The sequence below is a fragment of the Petaurus breviceps genome, unplaced genomic scaffold, assembly GCF_028583685.1.
Source record: "Petaurus breviceps papuanus isolate PSGF00001 unplaced genomic scaffold, PetGlider_PUasm1.0 126, whole genome shotgun sequence".
NCBI lineage: Eukaryota > Metazoa > Chordata > Mammalia > Diprotodontia > Petauridae > Petaurus > Petaurus breviceps.
Genome location: NW_027185655.1, coordinates 15,085,181 through 15,104,841, shown reverse-complemented (window position 1 = coordinate 15,104,841; position 19,661 = coordinate 15,085,181). Strand labels below are relative to the sequence as shown.

The 19,661-nt window shown below is 37.5% G+C and overlaps 2 protein-coding genes across 21 annotated transcripts in view; one reads left to right on the top strand and one right to left on the bottom strand.

Moving 5' to 3' along the window:
• Positions 1–19,661, top strand: part of MAPK10 (mitogen-activated protein kinase 10) — a 257,723-nt gene that overhangs the window by 35,686 nt on the left and 202,376 nt on the right. The gene's annotated exons all lie outside the window — the stretch shown is intronic.
• LOC138165095 (securin-like) lies at positions 12,013–12,761 on the bottom strand. Its single transcript, XM_069093254.1, has one exon. It carries the CDS (start codon positions 12,690–12,692, stop codon positions 12,090–12,092), a length of 603 nt encoding a protein of 200 aa, XP_068949355.1. The 5' UTR covers positions 12,693–12,761; the 3' UTR covers positions 12,013–12,089.

The window sequence follows — 19,661 nt, the reverse complement described above, 5'->3', positions numbered from 1 at the left end:
CTGTCCTTGAGCAGACAAGGGTTTGGTACTATGCGATGACTAAAAATCTTCTAATCAACTGAGAAGCTGAAAGAATTGATGACTCAGGAGGTACTCAGCCTGAACTGAATGTGCATTACAAAAGTCTCAATCTCTTTTCCTTCCAGTTAGTGAGTGTGACCTTACACTGCCCTGTGGGGGCTTAACTGAATAACTGACCACATTTGCTCACCTAGCTGCCTGGTGTCTCTGTTTCTTTTGTGTTTATTCTTTCCTTATCTTAGGTGAATGAGTTTTCTGAGATGAGAGTGTCCAGGTAACTTTGTGAGTTTGGGAAATGTCCCAAATTCCATCAGAACCCTCCCAGTACTCCCTGACGACTGGATTTGATAGCAGAGTCTTCCAGAGAACTCACACAGGGCAGTGCTCACTTGGTGGTCAGAAGAATCGATACAAGGACACTCTCGAGGTCTCTCTTAAGAACTTTGTGTGACATTGGGAGACACTGTCACAGGACTTCCCAGCATGGCTCGCCCACATCAGAGAAGGTGCTGTCTCTATGACCAAAGCAGAATTGAAGTAGCTCATAAGAAACATGAGATGAGCAGATTTAGAGAATCTGCCCCAAGTGTTCACCTGGCCAACCTGTGGTAGAGCATTCCAAGTTAGTATTGGTCTGATCGGCCACAGTCGGACACACTGTGACTTGATGGTAGCATTGTGAGGTCATTTTGATCCTCTTTGAGAATGAAGGACAACTAGCCAGCCAACTAGCAGCCAACCTTACAGAGACATTAGAAGTAGCCAAAGGGATTCAAGGGAATAAGCAGAAACCTTGAAATTGCTATTGTTGTGGTTTCATGTGTTGTGGTGGAACCATGTCAAAGAATTCAGAGTCAGACCACCTCCAATCCAAGTACAGGCATTTATTGAGATTGATGCCTCTCATGAAGCGGGCTAAGTTCCAAGAGGAACCAGCAGCTTTAGAGAAAGAGAGATGGATTTTTATGGTGTAAAGTACAGTTACATAACAGAAATTTACATAGAAGAGAGGACCATCATTAATATTAAAAGGCAGGAGGAGTTTGTTAAGGGATTAGGTAATGGAGGAAGGGTCCCTGCTATGGTTCAGTGGTTAAACAGGTCGTACTGCCCTCCAACTGGCTAGCTATTGTGGTCCTGTCTGGTTAAGACAGATAGTTAGGTATTGTGGTCCTGTCTTGGGCTAGATGGATAATGTGATTGTGATTAGCTGTTTCTATGGGAATGGGTCTGGGGGCAGTGACCAGGTAGAAGCAGTAGTTAGGTTCCCATCACATGGACACACCTGCTGTTTCTGTGGAGACTAAGAGTTCAGGGACACACCTGTTGTTCCAGTGAGCAGTGAGGCATACATGAAGAAATTAGGACATTGGGGGCGGAGGGGGGGAGACTAGGTAGGTGCAATGGGCCTGCTGTTCAGTAGGGCCAGGCCTATTAATGAAGTTAGAATACTGGGGCTGGGGGCAGCTTTGTTAGGATTCCATCGCTATGATCAGGCAGCATCCTTGTCACCATTGCAAGGTCCAGAGAAATTGCTGGGCCCCAGTGGAATGACTTGGTCAGCAGCTCTTGAGTTGGGTGAACAGTCAGCTCAGAAGCTGAGTAACTTTCTTGGTTCAGCCTTTTATAAAACTACACTCATGGGAAACTTCATAAGAAAAAAGGATTTCCTGGGTCAGGAGTGCAGAGATAACTCTTCTGTAGATAACCCAGAGAGAAACACTTGTAGCTAACCCACACATGTTGTCTACATTTGCCTCATGTGAGTATGGGGAAAGTGCACCCCTGGTCTGGTGGGGGAGAGGGGAGAATATTGTGTTCTAACTGTCCTTAGTATGCTTCAATAAATCTCTTTTCTAAAGGCCAATGGAGTTGAACTGATTTTGATTTAATAATAAGTAATCGGAGCTATGGTGTTAAAAGCCACAAACCTTCATGGTTATCCTTTAGAGCTTTGAGGGGAGTGGTAGCAAGCCAGCAATTTGAAGAACCAAGCCTGGAGTGCAAATATTCATTTTGGGATGCTACAGTAATATCATGCTAAATTTAATATATGCTGAAAAACAGTTAGATGTAATAGAAATTCATTGTCTCATATAGCCTCTTTTTCTATGAAAATGTTCATGGTTGTTACATGTATAGTAAAAAAAAAATGAAAAATTAAGGGGATGGAGCAGATGTAAGGCCCTTTCTAGTTCTAATTCTGTTCTGTAGAGAACTTGTTCATTCCAACCAGCATGTGACAGTTTGGTTGATTTTGCTTCTTTAAAAAACACTTGTCCTTTAAGCTTTTTCAAAGATGTAAAACCTGCCCATAGAAAAGGGTGTGTGGATTAAGTTCAGCAATCAATATGGAGAGGTAATAGCAGAAAAACCAGTTGAAACTAGGTTTGTGTCAGGTCGTCAGTTCACATCCAACATACAAGCCTCAACAAGCAGATGTGAATCAGTCTAAAGGGTTGTGTTACAGCAGTAGATGAACAAGGCGTCTTTGGAACCTACCAGGTGGCCCTGTAAAGGACCTGATCATCTACATTACCTTTTTAATGAAAGCTTGAAGTCTGGTTGTAAATAGTGTCCAGTCTAATTGGTCAGGGAGAATCCCAGCCGCTTAACCTTTCATCTAATCTGTAATGTCAAAAATCCCTGTGAAGCAAGAAGAGGAATATGATGCCTCGGGGGCCTTCAAGGTTGCACTCAAAGGCTAACATGTAGCTCAGCTTAGACAAATTTGGTTCCTGAAAAAGCACCAAGTGACTCTAATGGAGAAGTGAAGAGAAGGAGGCCAATAGCATGTGGACTTGTTTAATCCTGACTTTGTCCCAGATTCACTGGGTGTCCCTGGGCAAGGCACTGAACGTTTCTGTTTCCTCAACTGTAAAGAAGGCATTATCGTACCAACAGGCTTCACAGGGGTGTGGTTCAAATTAATTAAAGTCTATAAAGAGCTTAGAAAGCCTTGGATGAAAGATGCTTTTCTAAGTACAAAGAATCACCATTTGTTTGCACTGAGGTAAGAGGAACATAAAAATCATTCTCATGAGGGCTAAATAAGAAAGACATTTTTCTTAGCCATTCATAACCATATTTTATTTTAGAGGAAAGAAGGGATTTGTTATAATTTTAGCTCAAGTATAGCCTGAATTAGTCTTTGGCTTTAGGATTCTGATTTGAAAGTGGAAGCCACGGCAAAAAAACAACAAAAAACTTAACGACTAAAAAACAAAACCAGAAATATTTACACATATGGGTGAAAGCTCTCATTTACCTTTTTCTCATCTGTAAGCTAATAGTCTATTTCACAGGAGTAACTAAATCACAAAGGGTTACTTGGGGATAAAACTATTAATTTTTATTTGCTGGAATCATTTAAGGCCAGAAAAAAACAACTCTCTGTACTAGGAAATCCTCTGTAGGATACTGATGAGTATGGAGGAAGGTATTAGGATCACCCCAAATTCAGTACAATATATACATTGTTTTCCTCAGAAAGATTTAAGTTCCTCGAAGGCCGGGGTTATTTCATTTTTGTAAGTTGTATCCTCAGTGCCTTGTACAATGCCTGGAAAACAACAGACAATAATTGCTTGTAGATTATTTCTCATTGAAATAAATTACTCAGCTGAATAGTTTAATTATTGATTATTGTGTAGGTCAAAGTTTTCTCCACCCTTAGTATTCTTTTTAGTAATAGCTTTTTTTTAAAATGTTGCTTCAGAGCTATAATCACAGTTGATATTTATTCTGACATGAGTTGGACTGTGGTACTAGGTTCGAAGAACATAATCTTGGATGTTCTTGTTTTAGAATTTCTAATTTCTAACCTCATTATAAGCAGAAGAGAGAAATGAATGAGGAATATTATTAAAACATTTTCAAACAGAAAACTCTTATTTAATTTTAGTTAATATTCTCAGTAATGAACAAGTTCATACTTCTTTTGTAAAAAAACAAAATGAAAAAACGTGTTCATCCACCCTGATTTCAACTTTAAACCTTAATTGCAAGATTGATAGCAGTGCAATAAACCAGTTTAGTTTTGGTTGGTTGATGAGTGATTCATCTCTTCCTCTGGCCCGTCTGCCCTGTTCTGATGAGTAGGCATGGTATTTAAAATGGCTCTTTACCAAAGGGACATTCATATTCATATTTATATCCATATTCATTTTCACTACTCAGCCCACTTAGAGAAACCATAGCCTAAGAAACCATAGAGTAAAAATACAGAAGATGATATATAGGATTATACATATATTTTTAATCTGATTTTTCTCTCAATGTTCTAGAAAACAGTTTTCAATTTTCAAAATGTTATAGTCCCAATTGTTGGCAGTTTCTCTTTGATGGGGTCCATAAATGAATTTTTTAAAAATTTCATTTTATCTTGCTCAGCGGTTGATAGTACTTAGAGTTAAAAGGAATCTAGAAATCATGAGTCTAACTCCCTCACTTAACAGAGGAAGAAATAGGGTCAGATAGGATAAGTTACTTTTCCTAGGTCATACAATATGAGTCAGAAATCAAACCCGGTCTTCTGACTCCAAATACAGTGCTCTTTCCGGTGTGCCAGACTCCCTTGGGATAGAAACCTGAGTTATCATGCCTCTGAGTCAGTTACTCAAGCAAATTTTCCTAACTTTTTTTTCCCTAGTGGTTCCCTGTTGCCTCTAGGATAAAACACTAATTACCCGACCTGACATTTAAGTCTCTTCACGACTTGCCTTCAACTACCCTTTTCTGCTTTGTTTCATATTTGTTCCCACCTCAAACACTTTGTTGCAGTCATTTTGGAACATTAGCTGTTGATCAAACTCAAGCCACTGTCTCTACCTGTGCAGGAACACACAGACTTTTCCTCATGCATGCAGCACTCTCTCTTCATCTCTACTTCTCAGAATCCTTCAAAGATCTGTTTTATGAAGCATCCCCATATCTCCTCCAATCATCAGTCTTCCCTTGTGTCTCATCTTACCTTGTATTGATTTATGTGTATACATGTTGTCTTCTACTAGTAGAAAGTACTAAAAGATATCAACAGACATTGAACCACACTGCTTATTCAAATCATAGTTTGTTTATGATGGAGATAATAGACAAAAAAAAAAACAAACTTAAGTAGGTTTTTTATTACCTTTAGGAGATATTTTTTAAAATGTTTATTGGTGCTTAAAAAAAACATTGTTATTATTTCCTGGTTACTTTCTTCCTCCCTCAACCCCTCAACTCAGAAACTTCCCCTCTAAGACAAAAGTACAGTTTTACATGCCATTTCTCGGCTATAAATCTGTTGCATATTGAGAGGTATGTTTCATTTTCAGTCCTCTATGGTTAAGAGGATCATTGCATGATCTAAGTTCTGATTTGTTTTTGTTTTTTTACTGTGGTTTTCCTTTATATTATTGTGATCACAGTTCATTTTATTCTCTTGGTTTAGCTTACTTTGCATCAGTTTATAATAGTCTTCTTAAGTTTTTCAGAATTCTTATTGTTTCTTACATTGTATTAATAGTATATTGCATTTGTAAACCACAATTTAAGATCATTGCTTTTTGTTTATCTGTGTTAGTTTACTTTTAAAGCTATTGATGATCTGTTAGCTATGATATCAAGTGGAAACCCATGTTCACCAAAGACATCTTACCAATGCCTTGGAGGAAATCCAGGGCAGAGTTCAAATAGAAAAAAGATTTCCTGTATTTCTGAGATAGGTGCTTCAGGTTTAGAACTAGAACAAGATGAGATACTTAAGATCATCTAATATTTAAGAAAAGGAAGTTTCCTCAATAATAGCATGGAAAAAATACTCAATAAGGATAACAGTATTGTTTCACTTGGGCATAGCTCCCCTTCTCTCTGCATTTGCCACTGTGGTACCCATGGTCAGGAGAATGTGTTGACTTGAGATCAGTGAGAAGTAGGAGGAACCCCAATTACTGCAACATGGACTTTTGTGTTTTAGGCAACAGAGAAACTACATCAATGGTCTGGACCTTAGTTCCATTTCCCAGTTAACTACAGAGGATGGTTTCATTGCCTATTTAGCATTAGTCTATGTATCAGGGAAGTACTAGCCCTCCTAAACTGTGTGTGGTGAATTTCTAGCTGCACAATCTTGCTCATTGACGTGGATCCCAATCAGACTAGAGTTAGATGTTGTTCCCCCCAAACATATAAATGAAGACCTTCAGATTCCTGTTAAAAAATAATGTTGTGCTGAATTAATGAAACCCAGAACATTGTAGAGCTTTCTGAAAGAAATCCATAATCCTTCTAAGGGTTTGGCCTAAGTATTCACACAGGAACATCTATGTGGCTGAAGAATGCTATTGTCAAGAGTATGATGTACATTTGGATTGAAAGCACATATATCTATATATCTATAGATACAGAGAGTGAAGGCAGAGGGGAGGAGGTATGGGGACAGATGCTAAGAATATATATATATATATATATATATATATATATATATATACATATATATGTATATACTGAGTACAGAAATGAACAAGAGTAGGAAATGGGATCGAGTGCCTTTGGTAAATTGAGTAGAACTTGCAATTACCACATGCTTTACTTCCCTCCCATTTGTGCTTCTGAGACTACAGACTTTGCCATCATGACTCAGCCAGTCTCTTACCATGGAACGTCCTTTAGCATCTAGTTATACCCTGCAGTAGAATCTCTGCCATGCCAGACCCTTCTCCCATTGGTGAGTTCCTTTTTCAGCATCCATTTTGGGGAAAGACTCAAGACAGCCATGCTTCTAACTCTAAGGACTTTGTTACCATGCCCTTCAACCCCAATTTCCACCCACTTTTATTTGTTGTCTTCCCCAATTAGAATATAAGCTTCCTGAGGGCATGGATTATTTTTATTTTCACTTCTATCTGTATTAATAATAATAACAACAGTAATAATAGCTAACATTTTTATAGTGCCTACTATGTGCCAGGCACTGTGTGCTATCTTTACAACAACCTGATTCGAGGCTCAGCACTGTGTGCACTGGGCCAGTGAGCTGCATGCTTCTTCTAAGGAAATGGATTCTTCATTTAGTGTGAGCAGCAAATAATCAAGGACAATCAAAATACTGTGTTTATCAAGAGACCTAGAGCATCTTGAATAACTTTCAGTGGATATTCAGTGAGAAGTAAATGCAAAAGATGAAAAAGTGTCACTGAGCTGCATGAACTGTGGCCTGAGCATGTCCATGGGTCCTTGAGATAACAGATTCACTGACAGATTAAATCTAATAACAATGAATTCAATAAACAGCACCTACCCCCCATCACCTGTCTTGCTTCTAGTCAAACCCTAAAAGTTATGATCTGGAGAAGCAGTTCCTTTGTGGAGAAGGGGCCAGTCATCCCCAACAAGATTCACCCAACACCGTGCACTGCCAAAACCAATAGAGAAGAAAGTGTGATATACCAAAATCAAGACAATGGTAAACAGTGAAAGGAAAATGACTCCTTTGGTCTCTCGGGAAGTAGAGGAGCTATTGGAGAATGAGTAAGGTCTCAAAGGCAAGGACTGAAATGGGAAAAAAGGAGAAATCCAGATTTCATGGATGGAGTGAGTTCCAGGGAGGAGAGAGAGATTCTGCAAGGAGAGGGAAGGATCTTGTAATGTGTATAATCTGCCCATATTTGGTTCTCAGAGAGACCATAGCCTATGAGATAGGGTTATGCTTCTATGGGTAGCATAGTGACCCAGGACAAGAGTGTTTAGAATTCCCAGAGGCAGCCAGAGTCCAGAAGCATGAAAGGCCATGGACACAAAGAAGAGATTTCATGGTAAATGGAAAAGAAAATTATCATGGAGAGGGCAGGGGTAGAAATGTATCACATGACCAGTGACAGTAAAATCTCTACCATTGAATAACATTTCTATCCTCACTAAATCCTGAAGAAATTGGTTTTTCTAAAGAGTGCACCAGAATAGAAAAAAAGAAGTAAGGAGGCAAAATCTACAAGGCAATAACAGAGAAGTTGTTTAGAAGATAGAACTAAAAATAGGTTCTTTAGAAGCTTTAATTCCATGAGAAACACAGAGGCTCAAGTAGGATTAAATAAATATAAGGGCTATCAATCAAAGAACAAATGTTTAGAATAGACCAAAAAGGAAGAGAATTGATGTAGAGAATGAGATAAAGAAATACTTTTTAGAAAAACATGTAAAAAATGGGGGGGTGGGAGAGAAGCCCAACAAGCAAAAATAGTGAATGGGGAGCCAAGGAAAGAACATTTTAATTACTTAACTGAGAGGAAAAAGAGAAATGGAAGAATTTGATAATCGGATAAAAGGAAGAAAAAAGAATTATTAAGTCAAAAGTCTACAACTAAGGAAAGGGCACCAAATGGGAGGAGAGGTGCTTGAGGGTGAGGGGAAGAGAGACTGTGGGAATAGAAATGGCTTAAAATAGATTAAACAAAAATAGTTTGAAGAGACTGATTATTGTCTTTAAAAAGAATGAGTGGCAAAAATTCTAATTCAGAAAAAGTAATGTTAGAAACCGAAGGGAACATAGGCCTATCTTTAACTTTTTAAATATGAACAGCTACAAAACTTGGTAAAATTAAAACAAAATTCTTTCAGATAAACAAAAGATCTAGAATATCAAGGGAAATGATAAAAAGAAGTAGGGATAATGGGGAATAGAACTTCCAGACCTCAAACTATATTATAAAGCAGCAGTCTTTAAAACTATCTGGTATTGGTTAAAGACTAGAGAAATAGATCAATGGAACAGATTCAGGAAGATTCAGAGACAGAGCTCAATAATTTGATAAAGTGGAAAGCAAATTCCTTAGGTGGGGGGAAAAAAACCTCCTTACTTGATAAAATTTGCTGGGAAAACTAGAAAGCAAGTCTGGCAAAAATTATATTTAAATTAACATCTTATACCAAACCACAATATGTTCTAAATGGATGTGACTTTAATATTAAAAAAAAACATATATAAAAAAATGGAAAGAGGAACATTATATTCCTCTGATAGCTATGGGTAGATGTATTCTTAACCAAACAAGAGAGAGGCAATTACCAAATATAAAATACATAACTTTGATTACTTGAAACTGAAAAGCTTATGTATAGACAAAATTAAAGAAGGGAAGTAGTTAAATCAGAAAAAAATCTTTGTATCAAATTTCTTTGTTAAGGGTTTGGTAGCTAAGATATAATTATACAAACAAGATACATGTGTGTGTGTGTGTGTGTGTATATGGAGAGAGAGACATATACAAACACACATACTAATAGCTATTCCCCAGTAGATAAATGATCAAAGGATATGAACAAGCAGTTCTCAAAAGAATTGAAAATTATTCACCCACATGAAAGAATGCTCCAAATCACTAATAATGAGAGAAATGGATATCCAAACAACCCTGAACTTTCACCTCAAAAAGTAGCAATTGTCAATGTTTGGGGGGTTATGGAATGATAGACACTCTAACACATTGTGGTGAAGCTATGAAATAGTACAACCATGCTGGAAAGCAACTTGGAATTATGCAAAGTGACTAAAATGTCCATACTTTTTGAATCAAAGACTCCATTGCCAGGCTTATATCCCAAGAAAGACACAGATAAGAAGAAATTTCTCATATACACCAAAATATTTATATCAGCACTTTTTGTGTATAGCTAAGAATTGGATACAAAGTAGGTGCCCATCAGTTGGGGAATGAATAAATAAATTGTGGTACATAAATATAATGGAATATTACTGTGCTTTGAGAAATATGTGTGATGAGTACAGAGAATTGTGGAAAGATCTATATGAACTAATGCAGAGTAAAGTAATAAGAGCCCAAGAAGACAATATATACAGTAACTACAACATTATAAATGGAAAGAATGACATACTGAAAAAATCAAAAGTGAATGTGACAAACTTATAAATATCCAACAGGACTGGGATGAAGACATATGAGAAGATACCCCCAATCTACCTCTCCAACATCCATACATGTTACACATTGTACATGTTTTTGTACCTTTTCAATGTATAGGTCATTTGTGCTGATTTTTTTTTGTCTGTAAAAATACTATTTGTTATATGGAATGACTAGGAGAACAAAGAATACCAAGGTGATGTCAGAAACAGAAAATATCAATAAAATTTTATTTTTAAAAATATGAATGGATTTAAAATCCAATAAAAAGAGAGTGACAGATTGGATAAGAAGGCAAAAAACAATCTCTTGCTTACAACAAACACATCTAAAAATCAAAGACATATCGAATTTAATTTAGAGTAGACTAAAATTTACTATGAATAAAAAAAAACCAGTGTTGAAACCATGCTGTCAGGCAAAGCAACCCCCCCCCCCAAATCACAATATAACTGGATATAATCATGCAAATTATGTTATAATTAAAATTATTCAGATCCAACCATATCCATACCTCACACCCCACCCCTACACTCTATAAATTCTAGTGGCTCTCTATTGCCTCTGGGATCAAATATAAAGCCCTTTGGCAATAAAAGCTCTTCCTAACTTAGATCTCTCTTACCTTTCTTCTCACACCTTACTCCCTGTCAAGTTCCTTTTCACCCAGTGATACTGGCCTCCTTGCTATTCTATGAGAACAAGTTATTCCATTTCTCAGCACCTGTCATTTTCTCTGACTTTCCCCCATGTCTGAAATGTTTTCCCAGGTCATCTTCTTCTGGCTTCCTTGGCTTCCTTTAAGTCTCAACAAAATTTTACTTTCTACAAGTCTTTCCTAACTCCTATTAATTCTAGTGCCTTCCTTTTCTTAATTATTTCCTTGAGGACAGGAAATATTTTTTTTTACCTCTTTTTGTATCCCAAGTGCTTAGCACAGTGCCTGGCACATGGGTGCTTAATAAATATTTATTGACTGACTGGTACTAGAAAGGAGCCATAGATGACAAAACAGGTATTAATAATAAACTTATATGCTCCAAGAGAAATTAACTGAATTACAAGAAAACAGAGATAGTAACATAATAGTCATAAGAGGCTTTCATGTCCCTCTCTCAGTTCTGGACAAATATTACAGAAACACAAGTAAAAATGAAAATATGGCACTGAACAAATTGCTAGAAAGACTGTATTTGTAGTATCTTATAAGTGATGCAGCTAAAGAATATGCGTATTTCTCAGTACTAGATGAAACAGTGACAAAAAATTGGCCATCTATCAGGGCATAGAGGTGTTGGAAATAAATGTCAGAACAAAGAAATAGTGAAGATATTCTTTAGAAATCATAATGCAGAAAATTTTTAATTAGTTCACAGAGCACACAAAAGATACAGATGCAAATTGAAACATAACAAGGAAATCTTCCATGATGAAATAATTGAGGATCAATCTACTAGAAAACACAACATACTTGTATAGATTAAATTACAAAGTGCTCCTTAAAAAAATTAAATAGGAAGAGGAATATTCATGGCTGGGCTGTACCAATATGATAAAAATTATAATGTTACCAATGTTAATTTACCATTTTAATGCCATACCAATCAAATTATCAAAGGGATTTTTCAAAGAACTTGATAAAATAATAACAAAGTTCATTTGAAGAAATAAAAAACATAGATTAAAGGAAATTGTAAAAAAAAGAAAGGGGGGGGGTAGGGATAAAGGGAGAATAGCATATCCAGACCTCATACTATATCATAAAGCAGCAATTGTCAGAACCACTTGGTATTGGTTAAAAAAAAAAGAGAGATATAAATCAATAGCATAGATTGTCATGGGACAATAAGAAATAACCCAGTATTCTTTAAACCAGAAACAACAAATTACTTAGGAAAGAACTCCCTACTTGCTTAAAAATGTCTAGGAAAAGTGGAAAACCATTGGAGAAATTAAGCTTAAAACAACACCTTATATCATATTTCACAGTAAATTTCAAATGGATACATGGCCTTAATATTAAGTATTATGCCATAAAAAGTGAGAGGAGAAGTAAATCATATCCTTTTTGCAGGTTTGGGTAAATATATTCTTTTTTTTTTTACATAAAGAATCACTTTATTAATAGAAAAAGGATTAGAATTACACTATAAAATAACAAGGCACTTAAAGAGGGAAGTCATAACACACAGGTGGCAAGTCAGTCTCATCCACAGTTGACAGAAGACTCGAAGTTGATTCCAACAGATCAGACTCCCATGCCATGGAAGGCAACAGCACAGGGGAGGGTGGAAGTTCTACAAGCCTTTCAAGTGCCTTCTCCTGCTCAAGCAGCAGGAGGGGGACACCAGCCAGTGGCAGGTTTGCAAGCTGATGCTCTTCAGGGACATCAAAACTCTCAAATTCTAGTGGGTTGAAAGGAAAGAAATTTTCTATTTCTGGACATGTTTCATTTGGGAATGGAACTGAGGTTTTTTCTGAGGGAATCTTTTCAGTCATCTTTTTGGCAGTGAAATTTTGACCTTTCTGTTTGAGGGGTTCTTTTCCCTTCCCCACCAACTTTTCCTTTCCGGTTGTCCTATTGACAGGTCCCAAAGCCTTTCTGACAGATTTGGATAAAGCTGGGGTTGCAGTAAACACTTTGCCAGCCTTGGGAGTTGAAATCTGAGCTCTTCCAGATAAGGCTTTGATTGACTTCAGCTTGTCCTTGGGTGCCACGTGACAGCCTGGTTCTCCATTCTCTTTATCAATATAGATTAGTGTTGCCATTCTGGATTACTGTAGAGGAAAAACACATAGAGGGAAGAACCTGCAGCTGTTAGCAAGCATGGGGGTAAATATATTCTTAACCAAGTAAAGGACATAGGCAATTACAAAAAATAAAACAGATAATTTTGATTATGTGAAACTTAAAGCTTTCTGCAAAACAAATTAATACATTTAGAAGGAAAGCAATGGGGAAAAATCTTTGTATCAAATTTCTCAGAAAGGGGTTTGGTACTCAAAGATACACACATACACAATTAGCATATATATTTATACATGTACACATACACACTAGATACAAAGATTATATATACATAATATAAAATCATGACAGGTAGGTAGCACAGTGAATAGAACACCAGGGCTGGAGTCAGGAAGACCTCAGTTAAAATCTGGCCTCAAACAGAGGGGTTTACACACAGCTTACTAGCTTTGTGACCCTGGGTAAATCACTTAACCCTGTTTGCTTCTGTTTCCTCATCTGTAAAATGAACTGGAGAAACCACTTCAGTATTACTGTTAAGAAAACCCCAAATGGGGTCATGAAGAATTGAACATGATTGAAACAATGCAACACCACCAACATATTCTATCTATTTATTTTCTTATGTCTGTCATATTATGATGAAAATGACCACGTTATAATGACCAAAATCCATCCCCCGATACATAAGTGGTCAAAACATATTTACAAATAGTCCTCAAGAAAATTGCAAACCGTTAACAATTATATGAAATAATGCTCCAAATTAATAGTCATCAGACAACTGAATGTCTACATTCCAAAAGAACTGTAAGATCTTATTTCACCCCTAGAAAATTGGCCAGAGTGTAGGAAAATAGCCACTGTAATCTATTGCTGTTTTTTTTTTAAAGCAATTGGGGTTAAGTAACTTGCTCAAGGTTACATGGGTCAGTTATTTCTGGGTGTGGTGCTGAGTATCTGAGCCCGGATTTGATCCCAGGTCATCCCGACACTGGTGCACTTACTTGCTGAGCCACCTGGCCTCTCCTCTAATCGATTGTTAATGCAGTAATGAATCAATGCAAACATTTTGGAAAGTAATTTGCATTTGACTATACAAATAAAGCAGCTCAAAGCTTCACAACCTTTGACCCAGAGATTTCACTACTAGGAATCATTCCCAAGTAAGTAAATGATAAGAATAAAATCCCTAAATACACTGAACTATAGAAACACTGTTTTTGGTAGCAAGGAACAGTATATACCTGAGGATTAGGGAATTTCTCATTTAAAACTGTGGTACGTGAAATGTAATGGAATATTACTGTGTTACAAGAAATGATGAATATGAAGAATGAAGAAAGTATGAAAAGACTCATGAAGTGATGCAACTCGAAGAAAGCAGAGCTAAGGAGACAATATATACAATGATTATGACAATTTAAATAGAAAGAACAATAACCTAAAAAACCTATTAAATGTGAATGTTGCAGAATGATGAAGAACAAAAATGACCACAAAGAAAAGACATGAAAAGACACCTCCCGCACTCTTTTGCAGAGGTGGAAGGCCCGTGGGTGTGTAAATTGGATATATTTTCAGACTTTTGTTGCTAGGCATGGCTGCTTCTGAACAGGGTCAGGCCCTCCACCAGTCACTGGCTCTCTGTTGGATGGGTTGATCTTCCTGGGCTTGGCTCACTTGCTCTTTTCTGTGGGAATGTTGTGTCTTTTCAGAAAGGGTAGGGAGCCTTAGCTTAGGTTGGCAGAAGTTTTTCTTCTTTGGCTCACTCAGGGACTCAGCTCTGAGGCGTGTCACCTGCCAGGCAGGTGGTGGGAGTGGTGGAGCCTTTCTCATCTGACTGTTTTCTGGTTCAGAGGTTGGTACCCTCAGTGACACATCCCTGCTGAATAGCTACTTGTGTTTCCCCATCCCTGTTGGGTTCTTATGCAAATAAGTGACTGGGGACAAAGACATAGTGGCAATCCACACTCAAAAGTAAATCCATTGTCTAGGCTGGCCTTTTCATGTGCTATTGAAGCATTCTAAGCCTCAGACCCCTTCTAAAGTGTAGAATGCTTCATCTATGCCTGGAAGTGTCTCCCTTTACGTCTCATTGTTTCTCTCTGTCATCTTCAATTTTTTTTCTGGAATCTAAACAAGACACACCCTTACAATAGAATTAAACATTCCTACAACTTTGGCAGGTACATTAAGGGGAGTGAGTGTGAAAGGAATTAGATACGTGTAGGAGTCAAGCCTACTTTAAAAAAAAAGAACAGAAATATTTTAGGGAGATATAAAAAGATGAAATGAGTCACTAATTAAGGGAAGGAAAAGGAACAGAAAAATACAAAAAGGCAGTCATTTAAATGAAAGGCTCTGCTCCTACTTTAGCTTTGCTAGTAAAGAGCTTTGAAGGGTGGAAGCCATATTTGGCTATAGCTGAAGAAATTGAGGAAGTATGATAATTATGACAAATGGTAAGGGTGGGATGGTAGGATTACTTTTAAAATCTCAGCATTGCTTTATGTTGTTCTATCCAGAAAATTATTTCCTTATATGCTTATTGGTAAGTGATTCATCCACAAGAGATTAAATTGTTTATATCAATTAAAAATATAAAAATGATGTTTTACCTCAGTAGAATATAATTTCTTTGAGGTCACTTTCCTCTTTTATCTTTCTTTCCCCAGAACCTAGAGCCACTTGAATGGTTAGGTGAAATGAGACTTCATATGTGCTATTATTGTATATTCATCTAACTAATCAATAAAACATCACTTATTCACATTTTCTAGTTCTAAACATATTGCTAAAGTTACCTACCAATGTAAGGTAAATTCAACAAGCATGCATGTGAACACAAAATTCTAAATAAAAACCTGTATTAATTTCAATAGTTTTTCAGATTGAGGGATTTTAAAAGATGCTTTACACTTTGCTGGGTGTCTCTATGAGGTTTTTGTTTGTGAATTTGTACGATAAGCTTCAAAGACAATAGTTCCATTGAACTGCTGGAAAGGAAGTTGTTATGTCTAGATTGTTTCCTGTGGTAGACAAAGGGCTTTTCCAAATGTAGCTAAGTCAGAAGTTAACAGACAGAAGCTGACCACATATTTCATGCCAACACATTTATCTTTTAAAACTACAAGTTGTCCTGAACTGTGATTTCAACAACTAAGGAAGGAGGGTGGAGATTGTTAGAAAAACCCCTAAAAGCAATTCCCCTAAAAAGCTGGAAGATGAAGAAACAATGGAATACCCAGGCTTCCGTATAATTCTGGTGTTTGATAAGAATTATAAGCAATATATTTATGATAATATTAAAATGTGTTGAGTTGAATATCTTTGAATAGGAAAATAAACTGCTTTTCACAGGAAAGCCCTTCAAACCCTTCAAAACAACTCTGTGCAAAACCACATGCTGGAAATCATTAGAGCATTCAAGTTTGGGAAATCAAAAGGAACACCAGCTCAGAAGAAATCATAACACTGCCCAAGGAAGTCATCAGAGGGTGTTAGAACTATGTATTCATGACCAGAAGCTAAGGGTGACTGGAGACATCTAGAGTTTCAAGGCTAAGGGTTTTGAGGTCTCCTTCTCTAGCTCAGGCTAGGGAGATTTCTTCTAATTCATTAGTTATCTATACTGTGACTAGAGATTAAAATGGTTTGGTTTAATAGGAAAGCTCACCTTTATTTCTTGGACAGCCCTCTCTCTTATGAGGACAAAGTCATTCACCTCCCTTCAGAAGTCCCCATGTATTGTATTTCCCTTAGCTCTGCCCATCAAAGGACGATTTTCCATGATCCTGCCTGGGAAATGGGACCACTGGGGAAAGAGTTTGCTAGAGGCCATTTGTTTCACAGGAGACTTAGCAAGTCTCCACATTCTTTGGATGGGGAAAATCCAAGAATGGTTTGGGTTCCTTTTGATCTCTTCTTTGGGAGAAGTGTAAGACTATGTTTTTTTTTAAATGCAAAATATATGTATGTATGTTACATGTATGCGCATACGTATATACACAACCATGTATGCATATACATACATGTAAACATACACATATATCCAATTACACGTAAAAATAATTTTGACATTCTTTTAAAAAATTTTGAGTTTCAAATTATCTCCCTCTCCTCTCCCCTCCCCTCCTTGAAAAGGCAAATACTTTTTATATAGATTAAAAAGGTGCAGTAAGACTATGCTTTCCAATAAGAAATCTCTTTGGTTTTGAGTCAGTCCCCAACTGGTACCTCAGTACTTTAGAATATGTCTCTCCATCTTCCCTTGTATCCCAGGACAACAAAGATCTTGTTCAGCTACTTAGAACAAAGCAAGACTATTACTTTCTCCCCCACCCTCCCCACCCCAGGCAAAAAACACATAAATGCTGTGAATAATATCTTGGAGAAACAGATTTTTTTCTTTTTCCTTTTTTTTTTTTTTTTAAAGAACACTTGGGCAATATGGAAAGTAAAAAAAATTTTTTTTTTAAGATAAAGAATGGGAAATAGGCTCAGTGAGAAAGCTAACACAAAGGGAAATGGGGAAGTAAAGTTTTGTCATTCCAGCAACTATGGAACAGCTTCAGTCTCTCCTTTTTGTTTCAGCATTCTCTCTTCTGCAAATTCAGCTGTGGTTGTGGCTTGTAAGGACCTCAATATACTCCCTATTGAAATAATAAGACATGGCTACAGTCGTGAAATCAGTGCTGGGAGGGTCTCTATCTCTCAGTTTCTTTCTCTCTCTGCTTCTCTTTCTCTGCTTCTCTCTCTCTGTTTCTCTTTCTCTGCCTCTGTTTCTCTCCCTCTCTATATTTTTCTCTCTGTGTTTCTCTCTGTTTCTTGCTCTCTCTTTTTCTCTGTTTCTCTTCCCCCTCTCTCTGTTTCTTTCTCTTTGTCTCTCTCTTTTCTGTTTCTTTCTCTCTCTGTGTGTCTCTCTGTCTCTGTTTCTTTCTCTCTGTCTCTCTTTTTCTCTGTTTCTCTTTGCCTGTTTCTCACTCCCTTCTCTCTGTCTCTCTGTCTCTCTGTCTCTCTGTCTCTCTCTCTCTCCTCTCTCTCTCCCCCGCCTCCCTCCCCCCCATGGAGAAATCACATCTTACCCTGAGATCATCACTTACCATACCTTACATGGAATCTCATTCTCTTCTTCTTTTTGTATGAAAGGAGAAAATTACTGTATTTTCAAATATGGTCACAGCCTTGCCATTCTAGGGTCAGATACTTGAATCCCCTGTCAACCAGCAGATATTGTCCCTAGAGATGTGCTACAATTGTTAAAATGAAAACTTTAAGAAATAGGTTCTAAGAAGTGGAGACAAAAGACTAGGAATCAGGGATGGTTATCAGGCACCAGGGTATACATGCAGATATAGAATTATCCCTCTATTCCAGAACATTACCAAGTCTTATCCTAAAAACATATCCTATTTCCTTTTGGTCTCATTATTGAGATGTAGGATTATGAATCTAAGTGTCTGCCTTTTCATTAGAGAGTTTGGGAGCTGCTAACATGTTATGATAAAGCCCTCTAGGTCAAAAAATCTCTTCTACCATATTGCAATAACATTTGAAATTATACCTTTAGGAGCCATTGCCTTGTAACAAGAGTAGGGAAAAGGGTATATTTGGAAAGAAATGTGATATAAAAACATCAGCAAAACCTAGAAAAAAGCCTAAACCTAAAACCCCACTCCTTTGAATCAAGACATTACATCTCCGAAATATCCTTTCCAAATACAAATACTCCCAAGGCATATATACATTTAGTCATTATCAAATACCTTGGCATGAATTAATTTATTAAATTGCTTTCAGAAATTGGACAGAGGATAGGTTTTTTAGTTTTTTTTTTTTTAAGGAAATGCACAGTAGATGGAGCACAGAGCCCAGAGTCAGGAAGACGTGAGTTCAAATCCAACCTCAGACTTTTAAGAGCTATGTATCCCTGCGCAAGTCGCTTAACCCTGTTTGCCTTAGTTTCCTCATCTGTAAAATGAGTTGGAGAAAGAAATGGCAAAACCACTCCAGTCTCTCTGCCAAGAAGACCCCAAATGGAGTCACAAGGAGTCGGACACCACTAAAAACAATGAAACAACAGCCAACAAGTAGTTGTAGCTGTGAATCATTGACTAGGGGAGGCAAAGATGGCTGCGTCCTATAGTAGTGGTGGCATCAATCTAGGCCTCAGAGGGGTGCTGATAGTTTGGGGAGATCACTTTGCCCATTTCACAATTATACTGAGTGAAAACCCTAATTAGGAGCTTCAGGTGTGAGTGTCTTCCAGACAGAAACTCTCAGTGAACCTAGATTTCCACTTTCCATTTGTGAGTCATTATGATATCTCTTCTTTTGAAGCCAAAGCTTTCCTCCAGGTCAGTAACAGATGCCGTCTATAAAGCAGTTTGGAAAAATTATCGTGATGATCATTTTTAATTACTGGCTGGGACTTCCAAGGCCTTGTCCAGAACACTGTAGATTCTCACTGCTTTCCTTACATACCTCTAACCAAAGCACAATAGGGCAGGGTTTGCCCCAGAAGCCATTGGAGGGCAGGCAAATGACTAATCACCCTTTGATAGTCTGCTTCTCACTGGTTATTTTCCTTCTCTAGGCCTCAATTTTCTCATCTGTAGAATTCAGGATTTGCACCAGCCCTAGAGTCAGGAGGACCTGAGTTCAAATCCAGCCTCAGACACTTAACACAAAAAAATAGCTGTGTGACCTTGGGCAAGTCAGTTAGCCCCAATTGCCCTCCAAAAAGAAAAAAAGAAAGAAAAATAGTCCCAATCTTCAATGGGTTTACATTTAAAAAAAAAGGGGGGGGCAGCTAGGTGGCGCAGTGAATAGGGCACCGGCCCTGGAGTCAGGAGAACCTGAGTTCAAATCCAGCCTCAGACACAACACAAAAAACTAGCCATGTAACCTTGGGCAAGTCATTTACCCCTAACTGCCCTCCAAAAATAAAAAAAAAAACCAACCCCCCAAAAACCCCCCAAAACTAA